Source organism: Symphodus melops, assembly GCF_947650265.1.
Source record: "Symphodus melops genome assembly, chromosome: 5".
In the NCBI taxonomy this organism is placed as follows: domain Eukaryota; kingdom Metazoa; phylum Chordata; class Actinopteri; order Labriformes; family Labridae; genus Symphodus; species Symphodus melops.
The window spans coordinates 26,770,251-26,791,448 of NC_136695.1; the positions used below are offsets into that span (position 1 = coordinate 26,770,251).

General features: G+C 42.7%; 2 protein-coding genes across 3 annotated transcripts; one reads left to right on the plus strand and one right to left on the minus strand.

Annotated features, from left to right (window-relative positions):
- Nucleotides 1-964: 964 nt before the first annotated feature.
- On the minus strand, nt 965-6,775 carry LOC306823334 (lysosomal thioesterase PPT2-A-like). 2 transcript variants are annotated; one of them, XM_079342793.1, is made up of 9 exons: nt 6,474-6,775; nt 5,496-5,649; nt 4,480-4,575; nt 4,218-4,325; nt 3,049-3,132; nt 2,860-2,944; nt 2,221-2,275; nt 1,890-2,073; nt 965-1,319 (listed from the first exon to the last, which is right to left on the minus strand). In XM_079342793.1, exons 1-8 carry the CDS (start codon nt 6,633-6,635, stop codon nt 1,930-1,932), a joined length of 888 nt encoding a protein of 295 aa, XP_079198919.1. In that variant the 5' UTR covers nt 6,636-6,775; the 3' UTR covers nt 965-1,319; nt 1,890-1,929. The 2 variants fall into 2 exon arrangements, with proteins under 2 accessions (XP_079198919.1, XP_079198918.1); XM_079342792.1 differs by lacking the exon at nt 965-1,319 and having other exon boundaries at nt 1,652-2,073.
- A 374-nt stretch (nt 6,776-7,149) lies between these two features.
- Nucleotides 7,150-20,694, plus strand: dhx16 (DEAH (Asp-Glu-Ala-His) box polypeptide 16). Its single transcript, XM_079344320.1, has 21 exons — nt 7,150-7,418; nt 8,133-8,335; nt 8,458-8,690; nt 9,158-9,344; nt 9,440-9,496; nt 9,600-9,854; nt 9,958-10,191; nt 10,399-10,590; nt 11,180-11,290; nt 11,499-11,614; nt 11,815-12,025; nt 13,416-13,514; nt 13,678-13,830; nt 13,996-14,136; nt 14,813-14,975; nt 15,069-15,187; nt 16,579-16,646; nt 17,222-17,384; nt 17,874-18,035; nt 19,473-19,646; nt 19,956-20,694. The coding sequence occupies exons 2-21, from the start codon at nt 8,138-8,140 to the stop codon at nt 20,085-20,087; spliced, it is 3,168 nt and encodes a 1,055-aa protein (XP_079200446.1). The 5' UTR covers nt 7,150-7,418; nt 8,133-8,137; the 3' UTR covers nt 20,088-20,694.
- Nucleotides 20,695-21,198: the final 504 nt, after the last annotated feature.

The window sequence follows — 21,198 nt, forward strand, 5'->3', positions numbered from 1 at the left end:
TGGTTTGAGTTAATCATGTGTAAAGGGCAAAAGTGTCGACATGTTCGCTCTTCTGTTGAGGGCTGAAATAAAACCATCAACACAACAGTTGCAAACACATATAAACTGTTTATATTTAAAGAAGCAATCAAAACACATCCAAAACATTAATGTTAACTTTATTTTTGAAAGGAACAGCACCTAAAAGGTAATGTGTAAGCTACTGTATAAGGCTTTAGCAAACAATGTTCAACAAACTGCAGGAGGCTATTATCTATTTGTTAAATCTTGGCAAAAAAATCTTTGACAGATATTACAACAGACTTTAATGCAGATATAAAGAACAACAATAAATGTACCTCTTTTCTGCGCAGGGTTGAAACTACATTATGATGCTGCAGAAATGTAACATGCCATAAACTTCCACTAGAGGGCAGCAGAGATCGTCACTGCTCAAACGTTACAAAGATTGATCTCACTTTAATGCAATTCCATTACAAGAAATAGTGAGGTCTGTGTGAGGATGTTTCTGCAAAGAAAATACAAACACGCTAAAAAGGAAAACGTGTATAAAAGGCTTTGTATTCCAGCAAAGCAAACTACTCTATTTGAAAAATGTAAAAGTTGTTTCAAAGAGAGCTGAATTTTGCATTAGTTTTATATAAAAACAAATACATTCACATAACTGACATGTATTTTCTTCCACCAAAAGGCATAGCAAAATTCATATTGCAAAAGCAGTATGTAAAAAATAAGAGATATCTACTTTAAAAAATGTTTAACTGAACTCCATCAAGGAAGATACATAAGGCTTCTGTATCTGTCTGTATGGAGGATAGATAGATAGATAGATAGATAGATAGATAGATAGATAGATAGATAGATAGATAGATAGATAGATAGATAGATAGATAGATAGATAGATAGATAGATAGATAGATAGATAGATAGATACTTTATTGATCCCGAGGGAAATTCAAGGATGAAGTACAGGAAGGAATCATCTTTGAATGCTGCTCTTGTTATGTGGTTGCAGTTAGCTTTTTTTAAACAATCTTATATATATTATTAATAAGAAACCATTAGTGGCTCTTTCAGGGTGAAGACCCACAGCGCCTGTTCTTCAGCAAACATTGGGCAAATACGTCTTCATATCCCTTACATTGTTCTTGAACTTGGGTCAACCTTTGTTTTTAATCTCTAATCCTGGAGGTCAGGGGCGGAGAAAACGAGGATTCTGGAGTTTTAATTAGGTAAAAACTCAACTCACTGCGGGTCAACATAGAACCATTTTCTTTTCAGCATTGGGTGTCTTCAATGCTCGGAAAAGAGAAGTTGAACTGAATGAAAACAGATGAGAAACTTGGTTTCATGTTCCTCATTAGTTAGGGGTTTAACATGCTAGTTTTGAGACTTCTTCAGTTCAGCGTGATGTTGGTTTGTAAAGGATGATTCCCTTCGGAGGAGAATTGAGAAGATAGTAGGACATGCTGCTTCGGCACATGGCTACCTGTGACTGACCAGCGGCTACCGCGCTGACCTACCAACCTGTGTGTAGATGTAACTACGTGCATCTACTATGACATCCAAAAATGTTATTTTATGACTCCAAGAAGCCAGCGATGCCATAATGTTAAACCTGAAGCTTAAAAATGTCTTAAAATATTGTTAAAAATATTCATCTCTGTCCCTGGCAATCTATTCAATAACTGTAGCTGATGCAACATTTCTCTCAAAGCCGTGAATGGACAGTAAAGTGATGACCTGTGGGCCATCCTCCAAGTGATCACAAATGTTTGGGCACAATGTTTATGCTGTTTCCCTCCTCTTTCTAAAATACAAATCATCTTTACATCTTTGCACGAGTATGAACGTCACACATTTCCAGTCTTGTTCAGTTGGATTAGTACCTTATTTGAACATCTTTATCACTCTGTCAGCAGGTTGTTTTCATGTGAGCCATTTCTCCATGCAGCTCTGAAACACTGTGAAGTTTGAGTGCCACTGAACGTGCTTCACTCCAGAGTGAACACAATGTGACACGTCTCCACGAGCGTCCAACATCTTCAGCCCAAACGTGTCGTTCTTGTAAAACTTTGAAAGGGAGAGAGAAGAATAGAAGTGTGAGTTACCCAGTACGACAGATTTTTAAAACAGAGAAAGAGAGAGGTCTGATGATGGATGTCAGGTGAATTCAAACTGATTGCATGTATGACAGAGATGCATCTGTTTGAAACTCACCTCCTGGTTCTTCATTTCCAAAAGGTTTTCATTGCTGTCAAAGAATCCAAACTGGCTGCGCAGGAAAGAGGAAAAAGTCAATGCTGGTAAAGCGATCTTGAAACCTGTGCTGTCCCTGTTCTGACCACAGTCACACCCACACATGATGGCAGAGGCTGCTGGGTAAAGTGCCCATCAGAATGAACTAAATCCATTCATACACATTCATGCACCACCGACGAAGAAGCCTGAGCAACTCTGGGCTCAGTGTCTTGCCCAAAGACACGTCAGACCTGGCTGCAGAAGCTGGGGATCGAACCCTCGACCTTCCGACAGACCTCCAACTCTACCACTGAGCCCTCAGATTCTGGCTAACTGGCCTCTCATGTGTTCTTGTTGTACTTTGATTTTTTATTTTTTTTTCATGGATCTGTAGATTTTGTAATCCAGAAATCCAATCTGATTTGGAGCCTATTCAGCCGGGTTTTTTTTGGGGGTGGGGGTGGGGGGGGGGTTTATGTGTGCAGATGAACAAAACACACACTGACACTATTTAAACCACAACTGAATAATTGGACGTATTTTTACACAATTATCAAAGTGAAAGAGAACCAACAGTGTGTATAACTTGATTTGTAAATAATGAGATGGTGCTGAAACCTTGACTGCCACGGTGTGATCACGCCATCATCTGGTCCTCCGATCAGCACAAGCTTCTTGATGCGCAGGAAGTTTTCCCTCCAGGCTGAAGAGGTTCATCGAGGAGACACATTACTTTACATTCTCACTTTAGATCCACAAGGACGCATTTAAAAAAACAAAGGCGATGACAGTCGATAACTCTGTTACCTTTCATGTCTTTGTTTGGCCTGTCACCGTTAATCATGGCCAGAAAGGTGTTGTACTGCAGGTATTGGGACCAATGGTGTGGGTCTGTGGAGAAAACATACAGGCCTCTATCCAGCATAGTGTGCGAACAACAACAGTTGTTTAATCTGTTTGATAAGAATCATTAGCTTCTTGTCAGTCAGGCTAATTTTATTCTCTGGAATCACTAGTCCATCAGTGATGCCAGGAAACCAAATGATGTTTTCCCTCGGGATCAATAAAGTATCTGTCTGTCTGTCTGTCTGTCTGTCTGTCTGTCTGTCTGTCTGTCTGTCTGTCTGTCTGTCTGTCTGTCTGTCTGTCTGTCTGTCTGTCTGTCTGTCTGTCTGTCTGTCTGTCTGTCTGTCTGTCTGTCTGTCTATCTATCTATCTATCTTTTATGTAGCTGTTGCTTCTGCTCTGCCAGATGTGGCTGTTCCTCATTTTATTCAGCATTTACCCTCCCACCTTGAACTGGTCAGGTCTGTTCTACAGTGAACAGCACAGGTCACCAGGTGCGCCTGAGTCTCTGTGGTCATTTGAAAACCTTCATTAATTATTGTACAAAAACACTTGTGTCATGTTTTGTGTCCATTAAACTGAGGGTGCAGAAATTTGAGATGAATGAAGGGGGCAATGCGTTCTTCTGCATCCTGGTAGAGCCGGGTCTGATTGAAGCGCAGGTTGTTGACTGTTTTTTTGTAAACAACCAAGATGGCTGTTTATTGGTCTATACGCTGCACCAATTGGTTGTATCCACTTTGTACCAACTACAGCTATCCTCACTGTTGTTCTGATTGGTTGAAAGTCTTCTTCCTGAAAATGGCACACATTTGAAATGAACTTGGAGGTAGTCTCATATCCATTTGTCCTACCAGCCTAGATGGTTATATTAGACAGATAGGCGGTGGTGCAGTGGTTAGCCCGAGGAGGTTCCTGGTTCGAATCCCTGTTGGAGCCTTTCTGTTATCCCCATAACTCTTCCCACAGTCTAAAGACATGCTCGTTAATTAGGTTAATTAGTGACTCAAAATTGCCCTTGAGTGAGTGTGACTGGTTGTTTGTCTCTGATTGACTGGCCATGTTGTACCCCACCTCTCGGATGTATTTCTGCTTTTCAAATAAATTAAAAACCTCTGTCATCTTCTCACCTCTCCAGTAGTCGCAAATAGACACTTTCTGTCCGAATCTGTTGTAGCAGATATGAAACACTGTCTTCTTAATGTACTCAGGAAATACCCGCTTTAAATACTCCGTGTCTGTGGAGAAACATGAAGAAGTCCTTTATTTTTTAATTCAGGAACTTTTAAGAATGAACAAGGTTAGTTAATTAACAAGACCTTTTAAAACACCAGAGGACAAAGGTTAACGCAGCATGCTGAAAACAATCATGAAAAAAAGACGCTCTCTGACCTCCGTACTGTCCCGCCTGTGGGGACGACAGGGAAATGAAGGTGTGGACGTTGTGGTTTGGAATTGTGGAGAGAAGAGCACGACAAATGAGACCACCTAAAGATAAAAAAGAGCAGACACAAAGAAGGTCACTGTGTACATATAAACATGAACAAAGACAGAGTATCTCTTACAAGTGATTTGTTTAATGTTTATTTTCTCTGTTTCATCTTGTGATGAGATACCTCCATGAACTCAGGGAGGTTAGATTGTTTAAACAGACCTTCAGGGGACGGATACTTTGCCTGATATCCTTGTTCTCAAAATGTATACGTCACCCACTTTTCTCAAACATCTGATTGCAAGAAATAACCTTGGTCTCTGACTGACTGAGTGCTCCTCTCTTCTCATTCAGAACATCTTCAATATCTGTGTGTGACGTGGAGGAGGACTTTTCCCACGATTCTCTCGGCTGACTGTTCATGTTACACATTTGTCTCAAAAGCGTCCTCCATTAAATAACAGAAGAAAAACAGTAAGAAAACATAACTGCAAAAAAATGACAAGAAAACTAACAAGGCGGTCCACTCAATATCCTTAAAAGTTTGAATTATCAGCATACAGATTGACGCATTTCAGAGGAAAGCCTTCATCAGTATTGACGACCCACTGAGAAAACCGCTCCGAAGCCCACTTTAAGGGCCCGACCCCCCCAAGTGAGATCAACTGTGCAGTCTTTTGAGTGAGCAAATAAAGCCCATTTAAATGTATTTAACAGTAAAGGCCTGAAGCCTTCCTCTCTGTATTGTATTCATAGTACAAGTACTTCTTAAAAGCATAAAATCTAATAACAGCACCCATATATGTGGAGGGAAGATGTGACAGGAGGGGAAGATTTAAAAACAAATTTGGATGTGAGAGACACACAGATCTATCAGATTTTCTAAAAATGCCTGCATGCTTTAAAAACCCTTCATGTTTATGGTGAAGTGCGCCTGCTGAGTGTCCAGGTGAGAACGGGAGGAGCGGGAGAGGACCTTGTGAGAAGCACAGCAGATGAACACCATCTGGAGATTCTTGCATGATGGACTCGAGGGATTTCCCGAAGCCTTGGACCTGCATCCACATCGGCTTCAGACTGGCAAACTCGTTGTACAAACCGATCACCTTCACCTCGGTGCCGGGATGCACCTGAGGACAACAAACCCTGAAGTGATTGTCAGGAACAGAGTAATCGCTGATTCAATCCCCCTGATGACTTCACTTCACGTTATCAGCCGTCTCAGTCAGGTGTGGGCTCTTTTACAGAAGTTCAAGGAAAGTAAAACTGAACTTGAGGAATAAAAAATGAGGAGGGAACTGAAAGTGCTACCTTGAAACCGCTCCCTGATTTTCACTTCACTTAAAGTCAAAATTGGACTGGAAAACCCGTGACATACATGTATTGTGTTTATGCAGCTGCTTCCATCATGTCTAAGGGATATATTTGACCATTTACACAATTCAAATAATCAATACTTTAACCAAATGAAATAAAATGATTACAATTGATCGTTAAAAGCAGGTTTATGATTAAAATGCATAAAGGTTAGCTAAAACAAATGGACCAAATGCATTTACCTCACTGCAGAATCATGTAATCAGTGGTTGAATATATTCAGGTTAAGTTCAATTTAAGGTATTCTTCAACAGTTTCACTTTGAAATACTTACTACCTATTGTAATTATTTGCACTTCCACTTCAACTCCATTTGACTAAATCTAGATATATTCAGCTGATTAAAGATCCAACACACAATTTAAGCAACTTAAATTATACTTTACAACCTCCAAAACATGTCATATATTATTCTGATTTGAGTCGTCCTCCCTTATGTGTACTCTTTACTTGTATCAATGTCCATGTTGACGCTCAAAGTCTGATTTTTTTCTACGTTTATAGAGTGTGATCAAACTTTTACCCTAATGAGTCAACTCAAATCTTTTTTAAACACCTAATTCACCTGGCCTCTTACCTTTGTAATGTATTGAGTCATCAATTGGAACTGTTTGGGTCCATCAAACAGCCCGTGGACGATGATGACAGGTTTGTATGCGTGGATGTGAACTCCTGTGATCTGCAGCAGCAGCAGCAGAGACACCGGCGATCCTCTCAGGAAGGTCTGCGGGCTCTTCATCTCTCTCTCTCCGGTCAGTGCAGATGAGACCTCCGGCCGAGCAGGATGAAGAACCAACAGAAGGAGCACAGAGTGTGACTTTAATCTGTGGTGATGAGGAGCCTGGTTATCTCTTCAAACTTCCCTTATCCACACTGGGCATGTGCGCGTGCTCATAAGTAAACACAGGTTTGTCCTGAAGCTCTGACATCCCACAAATCACCGGAGCAAGAAGATCAACCAATCACTCCACACTGTACAGTATAAAATTAAAAAACTGCTTATGCCGATTTGGCGAAATTAATTTTCTTCAATTAAAAATTAATTTGGATGTGTTAATTATGTGATAATCATTGGATAGTTCGGAAATGGCATGCAAAGCAACAATGCCGATTAAGAACTGCTATTTACTCTATTTATAATCAATATTTATAATGCATTAATTTTAGCTGCAGCCCATACAAAGATGTAGTTAGTTGTTTATTTGTCGGCCACACGAGGGCGCTGTGACATGCGGTCCCTTTTCTAGCTGTGCTCTTCTTCGTTTGTTTCTATCATGACATATTTCCGCTATCGACTTAAGCATGCGTCAAGCTGAACTGAACTTAGCACAATATGAAGTTTTTAAAATAAATAAAACAAGTGTACTGTGAGGGAAACAGGCCAGTGTTGTGTGGTTCAGGAATAATGTGCGTTTCACTGATTGCGCGTGCTGGAAAGTCGTGAACTTTAACCTCTGTAGCTGGAGTTAGCTTAGTAAGCTAACCTGTAAACCAAAACAACATCATTTAAAAAAAGCGGTAAGTTGATTAAATACTTCATTTTTCAACCGTTTTATTTTAAATACCCAATCGAAACTTAGAAAAATATAAAATGTATATATAAAAGTTCGACTGTTCATCTGTTAAAACATAAAGAATGATAATTAATCTACCCAGTAATACAAATTAAACTTTATACTTTATCACATGAAGAATACTATTTAATCTACCAAATAATACAAACTAAACTTTATACTTTGCAACATGACGAATTATATTAAAAACAAACATGAACCCAGTTGTCTCTTGTTTTTTGTTATAAACTAATAAACACTCAGGGCTGGTGTGATTAATGCAAAGTTTTAAAAGTTAAAAATTACATTTTTAAACGCGTCTTTTATTTTCCTTTTATAAACAATTTAAAATTGTTCTGCTTTTATTTTGATAGTGTTTGTACTGAGAGGACTTTACTCTTTCTAACATGGTTTCATGTTCATGTGGTAAAGTAATAATGACCTTCGGTTTCTTCATTAAGTTATTGACGGTTAAAGGTACTTTTTTTATGGATAAAAGACGTAATTAAAAACAGCTGAAAAAAACGATAAAAAGAGAAGATGTTCGATATCCTGAGGTGGATTTGTTCCTTTTGACCCGTCAGCTGATCTGTCTGAGAGTTTGTTTTTAATGTGAAATGAGAGATCCAGTCATTCATGCAGCAGGGCCACGTTTTTTTGTGTTGTGACTTCTCCTTCAGCAGGCACCATGGCCAATCTGGAGCAGTGGGTGAATGACCGTCTCCATGACATCCTGGGCTTGAGCGACCGGTACGTCTCTCAATTCATGATCGGCACTGCACGGCGAGCCTCAAGCCGTGAAGACTTTGTGAGCCGCCTCGAGCAGACTGGAACTATCGACATCGATCAGAGTGTGATCTCCTTTGCTCAAGAGCTCTTTGACAAGGTACAGTCATGTATCATCCAATTCCCCCAAAAAACTCCAACAATAATAGATGCTTCAATTGTCCACGTGAAGTTTGTGTGGGAATAAAACATCAACTAATCTGTTACCGCTGTTTGCTGTAGATTCCTCGCAAACAGGTGGTGGAGAAGCCGGCCCGAGCGTTGGAACGGGAAGCCATCGAAATGGACAGAAAGAATCGGACGTACACGTTACTGGAGGACAGCGACGGCGAAGGAGAAGAAGTGAGGGAGAAGCAAACAGGCAAAAAGAAAGACAAGGACAAAGGAAACAAGAGGAAGCACATTAGAAAGAAGAAGGCGAGCGAGTCGTCAAGTGAGGATGAAGCAGCTAAAGGGTAAGTAACGTGTCATAGAGTCTTACTGTGTGTTTATTCCACTCTACCCGGTAACATAGCTTTAAGAATAAAACCCTGAGAAAACAGAAGGAACTTGTGCTTTTAGAATAGAATAAAACACCTTATTTGTCATTATACAAATATACAACGAAACTTCACCTTAAAGTGCACAAAAGTAACTCTGTGTGGTTGGAGTTATTTACAGCATAGTAAATTATGAATAGATACTGCAGAAATATAAAATAAATATTTGCACAGTATGAAGTAAAATATTGCAGAAATAAGACAAATATAAATATTGCGCAGTTTGAAATGTAAACTATTGCAGAAATATTTCTGTTATTTATCAACAAAGGAACAAATTATTAAACTTGAGGCACTTTTAATACTCGGTGCTCAACAGAGCCTTCAAAGTACAGAGGGGAGATGTGTAGCCGTAGTTTGATCCTTATTTCATCCAATGTCAGGGGTAACACTGGCCAAAGGGAGAACAAGTCTGTCATTAAAAATGAGGAGGAAGAAGAAGAGGAGGAGTGGGAGAAGGAAGAGAGGGAGCGACAGCACGACATCGAAGAGAGAGACGCTTTCGCCGAGCGAGTGAAGCTGAAAGACAAAGACAAGACCCGCAACATAACGGAGAGGACGGACAAAAAGGTGGGACTCGAGGACATCGAAGACGCAGCCTGTTCATAGTTAGTTGAATCTGTCATGTCGGTACACACTCTGACCTGGTGTTTGTCTTTCTCCAGGCGTATGAGGAAGCTCAGAAGAGGCTGAAGATGGCTGAGGAGGATCAGAAGAATATGGTGTGTGCTCTGAGTTTGTTGTTGTTTTTTTTGTTTTCTTCTAGAAATAAAGACAGCACACTGCTGCGACCGTGTAATAAAGTGTCTTCTTCCACCTCTCCAGTTGCCAGAGCTGAGGAAGCGCTCTCGCTGGGATTATCTGAAGAAGAGAGAGGAAGAGAAGCTGGAAGATCTGGAGGCCGAGATCAAAGATGATGAGTACCTTTTCTCCACGGATGAGCTGACGGCGAGGGAGAGAAAAGAGCTGGAATACAAACGCACCCTCCGCGACCTGGCCAAAGATTACAAAAAGGCCGGAGCAAAAGAACAAGATGAGAGGAAGAACAGATACTACATGCCAGAGGAGAAGAGGAGCAAGGTAGGAGGAAGTGATGTCACAAACCGAGCGTATGCTCAGAGACACTTTTTTCCTTTTTTTGATTTGAAGTGTTCAAATGGTTTTTTTTTTTCCTGCTGACCAGGACGTGCCTCAGAGAGACCTGGAGCTGGAGGAGACTCCCATGGAGCTGGGAGGAGAGCAGGGCCGCTGGGAGGAGGAGAGGCTGAAGACGGCCTCGCTCAGCTTCGGAGCCAAGAGGGAGAGAGAGCAGGGGATGAGGCAGGAGCAGGACAGGTACCAGCTGATCCTGGAGGAGGACGAGATGATCGACTTCGTCAGCACCGCCATCACGATGAAGGGCACTCGAGCTGAAAAGGTGGCGCTTATTAAATACTAAATATAGTTTTGATTCGACTTTCCTTAGAATGTGAACATTGCCCCAGTTTGTCAATTTATAGCTCATCACTCTACCCCACTATTAGTCATTCAGAGTTTTCTGATCCTGAGTCTGTCGTTCAGAAGAAACGTCTTCTACGCTTTAAAGGCTGCGATAATAAAGTTCCTGGGACTGTGATGTGTTCAGGAACAGGAGGCTCCAGCTCTGTCGCAGGCCGAGCTGAACAAACAGTCCATGCAGGAGGTGCGCCGCAGCCTGCCCATCTTCCCCTACAGAGAGGACCTGCTGGCTGCCATCCAGGAGCACCAGATCCTGGTCATCGAGGGGGAGACGGGCTCAGGAAAGACCACCCAGATCCCTCAATACCTCCTGGAAAGTGTAAGTGTGTAATCCCAATCAGACCCGAATCAGAATATCCTTCTGCTTAACTCTTCACCCCAATCGTTTTATCAACAGACTTTCCTTTTTTTTGTGTTTTTCATCTTTCTTTGACTTATTTAGATTTTTAATTTGTAACATTAAAGCCAACATGCTGGATGATTTATATCAGATTTATTTTTTTTAAGTTCCCCGGTGTTAAAGATCTCTGAAGTTGATCTTTTGGGAAGATACAGCCAGAGGGTTGAAATATGCAAATGAGCCGTTTTAAAGCTCCCTAAGTGAGACACTATATTCCAACATTTGATACCAAAAAGGGAAGTTTTCTCATGGCGACCTTCAAGGTTGTCTCAGAGGGGTACGACCAAAAACATTGTCTCACAATAGTGCAGTTGCACTTAGAATCCATCGGAGGGCGCCAATGCACTAAACAAACCATTGACCCAGTCCAGCTTTTCCCCCTGTTCACCGTCTCCACGCTCAGCTCCAGCTTTTAAACTCTTTATTCACTGTTGCTCTGAAAGAAAACTTTTTCTCTGTGAATAAGTTTTTGAATCCTTGAAGTCTGAACTCCTCTCTCCTCTCTCAGGGCTACTCTGACGGAGGCATGAAGATTGGATGCACGCAGCCTCGCAGAGTGGCGGCCATGTCCGTGGCCTCTCGAGTGGCTCAGGAGATGAGCGTCAAGCTTGGAAATGAGGTGAGACGCGACGGCCTCTGAGCTTATTCATCTCTAATTCAGTTTTTTTAAAGGATGCGACTTACAGTATGTTCTATAAATGTTAGTTAGGGTGAAGTGAATTTGTGTATCATTCTTCACTTATTGATTGTGAATATAACGTGTATAACTTAAAGTGTTTGATCTTCATGAGCCGGCGTGTTTTCAATCGGGTCGTTTCTTCTTTTAGGTGGGTTACAGTATTCGCTTCGAGGACTGCACGTCGGAGAGGACGGTGCTCAAGTACATGACAGACGGCATGCTGCTCAGAGAGTTTCTCACAGAGCCCGACCTGGCCAGCTACAGGTAAAGACATGAACCAGTTAATGGTCCCTCTGGTTATGCTGCCTTCATGCTCTCCTGAACGAGGTTTCCAAAGAGCATGTGAAGGCAGCAGCACATGGTCGCTTTCTATTCTCCTGGATACTCTCCTGATCTCCTCTCTCTCTCTCTCTCTCCCTCTCCCTCTCCCTCTCCCTCTCCCTCTCCCTCTCTCTCCTCTTCAGTGTGGTCATCATAGACGAAGCCCACGAGCGCACGCTGCACACAGACATCCTCTTCGGTCTCATTAAGGACATCGCCAGGTTCAGGCCGGACCTGAAGGTGCTCGTCGCCAGCGCCACTCTGGACACGGAGCGCTTCTCCTGCTTCTTTGATGACGCGCCGGTCTTCAGAATCCCTGGCAGGAGGTTCCCCGTCGATATCTTCTACACCAAGGTAAGAACTTGAATGTCATCAAGATGCTTTGCACTGTACGCATCATAAATATATTTTTTTTCATTCTGCCTCGTCGTAAAAGAGCAGCTGACTGAAAACCAAGGATTCCTCTCGTTGCTTTTTCAAGCGAGGAGTGCTTGAGAGTGTGAAGATTGTAAAGGTTCTCAGGATGAAACCTCTTCAGTTACACATTATTTACTGATCTTAAGGCTTTAGCAGATGACTGTTAAACTAAAGGAAGGAAACCAGATTAAAACAATGATATCAGTCGTGGAAGTGACAAACATCAATCTCTGACTATTTTCAGCGAGATCATCCGTCTGTGCAGACTTTCAGCTCGTGTGACTTTTGTTGAAACCTGGTCGAGACAGTCAGCAGCAAAAGCACAAAGTTACAGACAGACACAAAGGAAGACAATTTACAAAACTCTCAAAGCATGAAGTGAGATTCAGTTTAAGACATGGAGAAAAAAAAACCCTGAGTGACGTCCTGTAGAATCTTCCTCCTTGTTTTTCATTTTAGCTGTCTGTCACAGATTTCAGGCTGAAATCCAAAAAGGCCTTTTCCCAGTTTTCTCTCTTCTGAGTGTTTTTGGGCAGAGAGGATTAAGAGGTGACACCTAAGGTCACCTGAAGCATTATTGCACTAGAGGTGACCGGTGTTTCCAGGTTGTTGCTCCGAGGCTCTGGAATGGACTTCCGCCATCTTTGCGCTCAATTGATTCAGTTGACACTTTCAAGAGTCAACTGAAGACGTTTTTATTTGTCCAGGCTTTTAATTAGCCTCTTTTAGGGCTGCCATGGTCTTTGTACTTTCTGTATATTGCGTGTGATGTTTCAACTTTGATTGTGAAGCACTTTGTGGCCTCTGCCTGCGAAAAGTGCTATATAAATAAAAATTTACTTACTTTACTTCCTTTACTGAAGCCTCAAAAACCAAAGTAACATTTGAATACAACCTGCGGCAGACTGACAGGTTGACTAAAATGTCTCTGGATCAGATGGAAACGTTAAATTAAAAACATTTGAACACTTTAACTCTAAATGAAATTGCCTTTGCACCTCAGGTCATTTCCTTTCAAACAAAAAAAAAAAAAAGAAGGAAACTCAGACATTGCATCAGGTCTTAAAGTTAGAAGCACGACAGCAGAGACCGAGACGTCTCCTGTGCAGTCTTTCAATGACCGGATGTCTTCATGAGAAACTTGGAACGACCAGCATCGCACAGATTTGTGTTCTTTATTGAATATTTACAATCATTATTATTATTATTTTTATAAAGTAAGTTCAGTTTCCCCCTTGAAGATGGCTGAACTTTTCTCTTGATGCTCTTGGTGCTGTGTGTGTGTCTGTGTCTGTGTGTGTATGTGTGTCTGTGTGTGTGTGTGAAGGCTCCGGAGGCAGACTACCTGGAGGCTTGTGTGGTGTCGGTGCTGCAGATCCACGTCACCCAGGCTCCTGGAGACTGTCTGGTCTTCCTCACTGGACAGGTAATGTAGCTCAAAAGTGTCTGTGTGAAATAAGGTCTCTCTAACCCCCTCGTCTTACGGTAACTTTTCATTCAAGTGTCTCTAAAAGAAATAGCTTCAAAGGGAACATTGCCACACGTTTATTTGTGTGTATTCGTGACTCTTCCCCTTTCTCCTCCTGCAGGAGGAGATCGAAGCGTGCTGCGAGATGCTCCAGGAGAGATGCCGGCGGCTCGGCTCCAAGATCGCCGAGCTGCTGGTGCTTCCCATCTACGCCAACCTGCCATCAGACATGCAGGCCAAGATCTTTAACCCGACTCCTCCAGGAGCCCGCAAGGTCAGACGCCACCGCTATCATTCAGCGATAGAGGCCGCTGTAGCACAATGAGATTCCCCGGAGCTTTTTTTTAACACTGTTTGACAGACTTAATGTTTGTTTTTATCCGAGTTTCTTTCATCCTGTTGAGTAGCTGCTGGATTGACTCTCTCTCTACGTTTCCAGGTGGTGGTGGCGACCAACATCGCAGAAACCTCCCTGACCATAGATGGCATCATCTACGTGATCGACCCCGGCTTCTGCAAACAGAAGAGTTACAACGCCCGCACCGGCATGGAGTCCCTCATCGTCACGCCGTGCTCACGGGTGACTGCTGTTTGTGGTTTTTATGTGGAACAAGTAGGACACCTGTGTTGAAGAAAAGTGCTGCCTCATCTTAATGAGCGAACGCACAAGTTTCAGAAACACAAGCATGATCTCGTGCAGGATTGATTTATAACATAGAGATAGACGTCGACTGATTCTGACTGTGAGGTTCGAGAGCACGCCTGTCCCTGAATCTGAAGATAACTAAAGTATTTTGACCTTGAACCATTCAGCGCTTTGAGGACCAACTGAAGTATTTTTTCAATAATAATAATTAAAGGAAGCTTCTGATCTGGGGGGCAGAGATCTGATCTTAAAGACACAAACCCTTTTCAGGCTCCTTTGTTTTTCTTCCTCACAGAAGTCCTTTAACTAAGCTCAGCCGTCATCAAGTGTTCACACACTCATATTTGATTCTACCACGGTGTAAATATTGTTGTCCCAGTCTGTGAATACACGTTACGTTTGGGCAAACACAGCACAGGGGCAGCTCCACGTACACACACAGTCAGACATGTGCACACACGGAGAGCTTTGCTCAAACTGTCTCGGGTGCCCACATCAAGGGGAGGTCACTTAAGCCTTTATTTTCCCTGTTCACGGAATTGTTTTTTTTTTTCTTTAGTTTGTCTTTGTTAACAACAATAACTTTACAGCGTTTCTGTTTCACTCTCAGGCTTCAGCCAACCAGCGAGCCGGACGTGCAGGCAGGGTGGCTGCTGGGAAATGTTTCAGGCTGTACACGGCCTGGGCTTTCAAACATGAGATGGAGGAAACGACGGTGCCTGAGATTCAGAGGACCAACCTGGGAAATGTAGTCCTGCTGCTGAAGAGTCTAGGTGAGTGCATGCATTCAGTTGAAGAACTTCTAATCAGTATCATGTGGCTTTGACCGTGCAATGATTAACTATATGCATCTATCTGACTTACAGGAATAAATGACCTGATTCACTTTGACTTCATGGACCCTCCTCCTCATGAGACTCTGGTCTTGGCGCTGGAGCAGCTCTACGCTCTGGGAGCTCTGAACCACCTGGGAGAGCTGACGAAGGTACGAACTCCAGCAGAGTTTATCACACGTACGATATCAGTGTGTGCGCGTAGGATCAGCACAAGGTTAATCAACAACAGGTTTGATAAAGTATGTTGTTCAACTGGTTAATTTGCATATATACACACACACACACACACACACACACACACAATGTGACAGTAGCTTCACGTGAGTGTCCAGTGATGGAGTTCAGAAAGTGGGATGTGGACCAGGTTGAATCCATCACCCAGCCGGCGTGTCGTCTGACTGATCTGCTGTCAGTCTTCGAGGTACAGGCTGAGGGAGTCAAAGACCCGATTCAGTACCCAGGATTATGTCTGGGAGCTTCAGAGCTCGGACTCAAGCTAGCAAAACTACAGAGTCTAACTCTGGCGTCAGCTGCTGGAATCTCCCCCCCCCCCCCCCCCCCCCCAAAAAAAAAAACAGTGATTCATTTCAAGAACTTCCTGTCGTGTAGTTTTATGTGTGTTGTCTAAAATGTGTGTTCACACGTCACGAGTAAAATCGCCAGGTATCGTCATAACCTGGCTCAAGAGCCGGGACAAATATGAGAGTATATAGCAGTTAACTCAACAAATAACGTTGATTTTATTGTGAACAGCCAACATGGAGTGTTTCCGTCACTGAGGTCAGTTAGTGTGGATGTGGATGTGGATGTGTGGTGTGTTGAGAAGCAAAATGTGAGTCCATGCGACAATAGAGAGAGAGAGAAAACAACGGGCCCAGCTGCTCGAGATCAGCCCAGACAAATCCTCTGAGACAGAAGAAATTAGTAATAGCCTGTTAATACACTAAGGCAGTGACTGTAACCCCCCACGGTCCTTCACAGTAGGTAGCCATTTTTTCTGAACAGTTCGTCGCTTTGCAAGAAGTAACCTCTCACAGCGTCACTCATCTGCACTACTTCCTGGAGAGGCAGCAACAATGGACACTGAGGCAGAGACAAGGACCTCCAGAGCGCCATCGCCAGCATCACGAGAGGTCATGTTTTCATCAGTGACATAGAACGAGTAATGGCACAGGAGGAAAGAACCTCTGACAGGACTTTAGATTTACCTTTCATTAAAGCAGTCAGAGCACATCAGGGTCATCAGGGCAGCAGAAACTCTCCTTACATTCTTAAACCTTTCTCTCTGACATCTATAATCTCCGTCCATCTGCACTCTGAGCACTCTGTTCTTTTACACGACACGTAGCTGAAGCTTGTCGTTCTGCGTCACGGCCTCCAAAACTCACTTCCTTGATCCAAAGTGCCGACAGGCGGGGAACAATGACTCGTCGTGTTTCCAGCTTCTCTCAAATGAGCGGACGTCATCATCGGTGATAATGAAGGATGTGAACGAAGTCTTTCATTGCTTAAATGTTTGTTCTTCTGTGTGTTGGTGTAGCTGGGTCGCAGGATGGCTGAGCTGCCGGTGGACCCCATGCTGAGTAAGATGATCCTGGCCTCTGAGCAGTAAGTCTGCAGCCTTCATGACAAACGAGTTCTGAAAGCACAGCATGTTTTAAAACCACCAAACAATCTCTTAACCCGCTCTTAATTTCACTCAAAGGCTGAAACTATTTATAGTCTATAGACTGTCCAATATGCCTAAGCTTATTTAACCCCTTCAGACATGAGGACGGGTTTAAAACTGCACAGAATGTCAAAGTTGACTAAAATCTGTGTCTCTGTTTTAGATAAAGACCTTAAAAAACCTTTTTGAAGCTTAAACCTGTTGACTTTTACTATAAATTAAAATATAATAATATAAATAAATCAGACAAGACGCGTCCCGAGTCAGAATTTCTCTGGCTTTGGTAACTGTAGGAAATATTTGAAGTAAGTTAAGCACAAAACAAAACAACTAGTTTTTAATTCATTCAAATATTTTGAATATGTTGAATCTTTAAATATTCTAAATTAGAAACCTTGAACCAAAAACAAACCAAACTAGAAACGAATATAACGTGAAAAAGAGCTCAAATCCAGGACAGCTCGATCACAGTGATTCTTGACTTCATCTCTTTTCTGTCTCGCTCTCTTTCCAGGTACAAATGTTCAGAGGAGGTTTTGACCATCGCTGCCATGTTGTCAGTGAACAACTCCATTTTCTACCGGCCCAAAGACAAGGTGGTCCACGCCGACAACGCCAGGATGAACTTTGTGGTTCCAGGAGGAGACCACCTGGTGCTGCTCAACGTCTACACTCAGGTGCTCCACCTCTCCTCATGAAGCCGATACTGTGTAAATATGTCGCAGGGTTTCCTTTAAGCTCTGTGTACATTTGAACGCTGTAGTAACTGATAGAGGTGTTTTTTTTTTTTTAATCTTTGACCCCGTTTGCAAATATTGAAGCTGTACACTGTTACATTAGCAATAAGTGACTCTGACACATCGGCCTGCAGCATCGAGGTTTGTTAGGTCAGCTTTGTTTTTGTGCATTGAGAATTAATGAGCTGCACATTTCTGCATGTCCGTCTGACGCTCGTCTCCACTTTGAAAACAAGTGAATAAAAGATCCTGGCACTTAGAAGAAGAAAAAAAAAACTTACATTTATTTATACATGTATTTTTTAAATCTTGGGAGCTTCCAGAGTGATCTACAGGTTAGGAACCACTGTTTGACAACTGAGGCCTGCACTGCACAGATATTCCCTCTTAGTGACCCAGGTGTCGTCTTCACCTCTCGTCTCTCCTCAGTGGCTGGAGAGCGGTTACTCCACTCAGTGGTGCTATGAAAACTTCATCCAGTTCCGCTCCATGAGACGAGCGCGGGACGTCCGGGACCAGCTGGAGGGTCTCATGGATCGTATCGAGGTGGAGGTGGTCAGCTCCCAGGGGGACAGCTTGCCCATCCGGAAGGTCAGTGAGACACAGCGAGGCTGCAGAAGCAACGGAGCGGGCTGCTTTTCTCAGTGAAATAAAACCTGCCGGGGTTCAATATTTGTCTTTAAAGTCTGACTTTACACTGGAACCAGATAAAGGACTGAAGATAACAGAACTCACAAAACATGTACAGCTATTAACAAAAAGCTGCGTGATTTTTGATTCTGCTTTAAAGCGGGACAATGTATGAAAATATATATATATTTTTTTTTTGTTATTTTCAGAAAAATCTCCTCTTTTCTACATATGAAACTTCAAGGCCTGTGGCTGCTGGTTTTTTTTTTAGTCTGGTAAAACTAGCACAAGTTAATGCAAATCTAAAAATAAAAGAGGAGACCTGTGAATCACCCCTGAACAGAGGCTGCTCTCATATCAGGGTCAGTGTGTTGATTGTGAACGCACCCCTACACTCCTCGAGATAAGCAGGGCGTTTGTTTTAGTGGTAGGTTAACACCGCTTATCATCACACTCCGCCTTCATGTCGGTCAGAAGTCATGCGGCTTAATACCGTAAAAGTGGGTCTTGATTTCTGGTGCGACTTATAGCTCGGATTTTATAGTCATAAAAACAAATTAAAATAACCTCCTTTTTCCTTCTTATGAAAAATCTCTTTTCTAAAACATCATTCTGTGTTGTGTTCTGTAATAAAGGAGCGCACACCGATGACTCGGGATGGGAGTGGGTCTTGTGAAGCTGTTTGTTCTGCTTGAAGGTGTAATGACAAACGTAGGGTTTCTTTTTCCCTGCGTGTGACAGGTGTGATCTTTCAGCTTTTTTAAAACATCCCATTGATGAAAACACTGAACACACCTGGCCCAGTTTACAGCAGGTGTGAACAGCTTGTGTGAATGAGTTAGCAGTTGTATTAAGGAGTGAATGTTAATGTTTCGGTTACCATGGGAACAGTCTGCTTCTACTGTGTCCTGATACTGTGCTGTAGTTTTCCCGCAGTAAGACTCACATATTCAATGCAATACTCAAAAATCAGTCCTGACTTTATGACCTGCAGCCTCATAACATGCAGACGACTTTGACTCCAGTCGAGCTGTGAGGGTTGAGCTCTGGCATCAAAGAAGTTTTCACATGTGCAGCCGTGAAAAATGTCCAGAGAGGTTCAGACGAAATGCTCCTGAAATCCTCCTGATCATATTGGGGAGGAGGGGGGGAGACACGCAGACAGGAAGTGGTGGATGAGTCAGACACTATGACTTTTTTTTGGGCTTTTTTCTTTGCTTGAGGTGAATGTGCCTGAGTTTTACCAGCTGTGTTTTCACATCAGCCCAGGCAGACGTCACATGACAAAAATCTTAAAGTGCACAACACATGCAAAGAAACCAGAATCTGATGTTTCTTTTCCGCCAGGCGATGAATCAAATATTTATAAACCCCTCTCTCTCTCTCTCTCTCTACCAGGCGGTGACAGCAGGATATTTCTATCACACGGCACGACTGAGCAAAGGCGGCTACAAGACGGTGAAGCACCAGCAGACGGTCTACGTGCACCCGAACAGCTCTCTGTTCGAGGAGCAGCCGCGCTGGCTCATCTACCACGAGCTCGTCTTCACCACCAAGGAGTTCATGAGACAGGTCGGCTTTTCTCACGACACAACACTGTTTATCTTTAGAGAGCCCTTTAAATCCTTCTCAAATATTAGCAGTGTCAGTATTTGAAGTTTGTTTCTGGCGAAGCCTGTGTGCTAATGTGAAGAAGAAAAAAAACTCTAAATGCTAAACCGGTCGACAGAATACTCAAAGTCCAGGAGGAAAGCTTCAACAAAAAAACAGCTTACAAGAATTAAACGGCACAATACCAAGGAAGTGTGATAACTGTTTCCTGACAGTTTTAATCTGCCCTTATCATCGCCTTGATTAATCTCTCCCTATTTCCTCGTGCAGGTGATTGAGATAGATAGTGGCTGGCTGTTGGAAGTGGCTCCTCACTACTACAAGAGCAAAGAGCTGGAGGACAGCAGCAGCAAGAAGATGCCCCGCAAGCAGGGGAAGACGAAAGAGGAGCTGGGACAGTAACAAAGCTCAGGTCCTTTTGCAACATTTGACCAAAAAGGAAAAAACAAAAGACTCCTGCTGCCTCTAAGTGCAGAAAGAAGAGAGAGAAACGAGAGTGAAAACGTTGCACGCTGCGTTAAAGTCAACAGGAAATGAAAACCAAGTTAGTTTACAAACGGCTCACTGGTTCTCCTCGTGAGAAACTGTCTCTGATTCAGCTTGTTGCAGCATTCAGCAATTAAAATCTGGAGAAAATAGTTTGAACATGAACACATGGAGGAGAGTGATGGATGAAGGGAAGTGGGTCACGCGCCTACTCACTGGTTTAATGATAAACCCGCCGTGACGTTTGAACAACAAAGAGGAGCACAGTTGTTCACCTGGAGACGACTTTCCTGCATTTTTCAGCTCGTTAATCAACACGAGACTTTTTGTTGGTTTCTCAGCTGCCGCTGAGCGTCCACTGGACTCAAATAATTTCACAATGTTGTGAAGGAACAGCACTGTTGTAGTTGTAAATGGACCATAAGCAAGGAGCCTCAATCGAGTTTCTCTCACGTGTGTGAGGCGCCTTATCTTGTTTGTTTTCATTTTTTCTAAAGGCCAATAAAGTTTTACAATCACTTGAGTTGGTTTGCAGCTGAATTATTACTCATCACTGTCGTATTGACCTCCTTTCAGGACCTTTTATTTTTGGGGGTTGTACCAGGAAGTCCAACAGGTTATATTTAGAGGCAGGATTTGAATAACTAATGGTCGCCTTCTGTTCGTATCTTTCATACATTTCTTTAACAGTGTTTCAGAAAATCACCTTTTCTGCATGAAAAAAAAAACCCATTCTTTTTTTTTTTATGATTTATTTCTGTGTTTTTTGTTGTAAGGACAGGACAGTGGATAGAGCTAGAAATCAGGGACAGAAAGTGGAGGATGAAATGCGAGAAAGGAGTCACAGGCCGGACTTGAACCCGGGCTGCCCGCCTCGAGGACTACAGCGTCTGTAGATGTGGCTCGTGTCCCGACCACTTCTCCCCCTGCACCCTCATTCAAGTCTTTAAAAAAAAATCCACTTCTGACAGTTTAAAAATAAACATCTCTCCACTTTTGAAATCTACTAGTATGCTAGTTTTCAAAG

What these genes read in the sequence shown, in the direction of transcription:
- LOC306823334 (XM_079342793.1), bottom strand. Translation starts at nt 6,635, where the DNA reads ATGAAGAGCCCGCAGACCTTCCTGAGAGGATCGCCGGTGTCTCTGCTG. An exon ending in TATTTGCGACTACTGGAGAG is followed by an intron (nt 3,133 to 4,217) that starts GTGAGAAGATGA and finishes TTTTCTCCACAG; the next exon opens with ACCCACACCATTGGTCCCAA. An exon ending in TGGAAATGAAGAACCAGGAG is followed by an intron (nt 2,074 to 2,220) that starts GTGAGTTTCAAA and finishes TCCCTTTCAAAG; the next exon opens with TTTTACAAGAACGACACGTT.
- dhx16 (XM_079344320.1), top strand. Translation starts at nt 8,138, where the DNA reads ATGGCCAATCTGGAGCAGTGGGTGAATGACCGTCTCCATGACATCCTG. An exon ending in AGGGCACTCGAGCTGAAAAG is followed by an intron (nt 10,192 to 10,398) that starts GTGGCGCTTATT and finishes TGATGTGTTCAG; the next exon opens with GAACAGGAGGCTCCAGCTCT. An exon ending in TCGTCACGCCGTGCTCACGG is followed by an intron (nt 14,137 to 14,812) that starts GTGACTGCTGTT and finishes TTTCACTCTCAG; the next exon opens with GCTTCAGCCAACCAGCGAGC.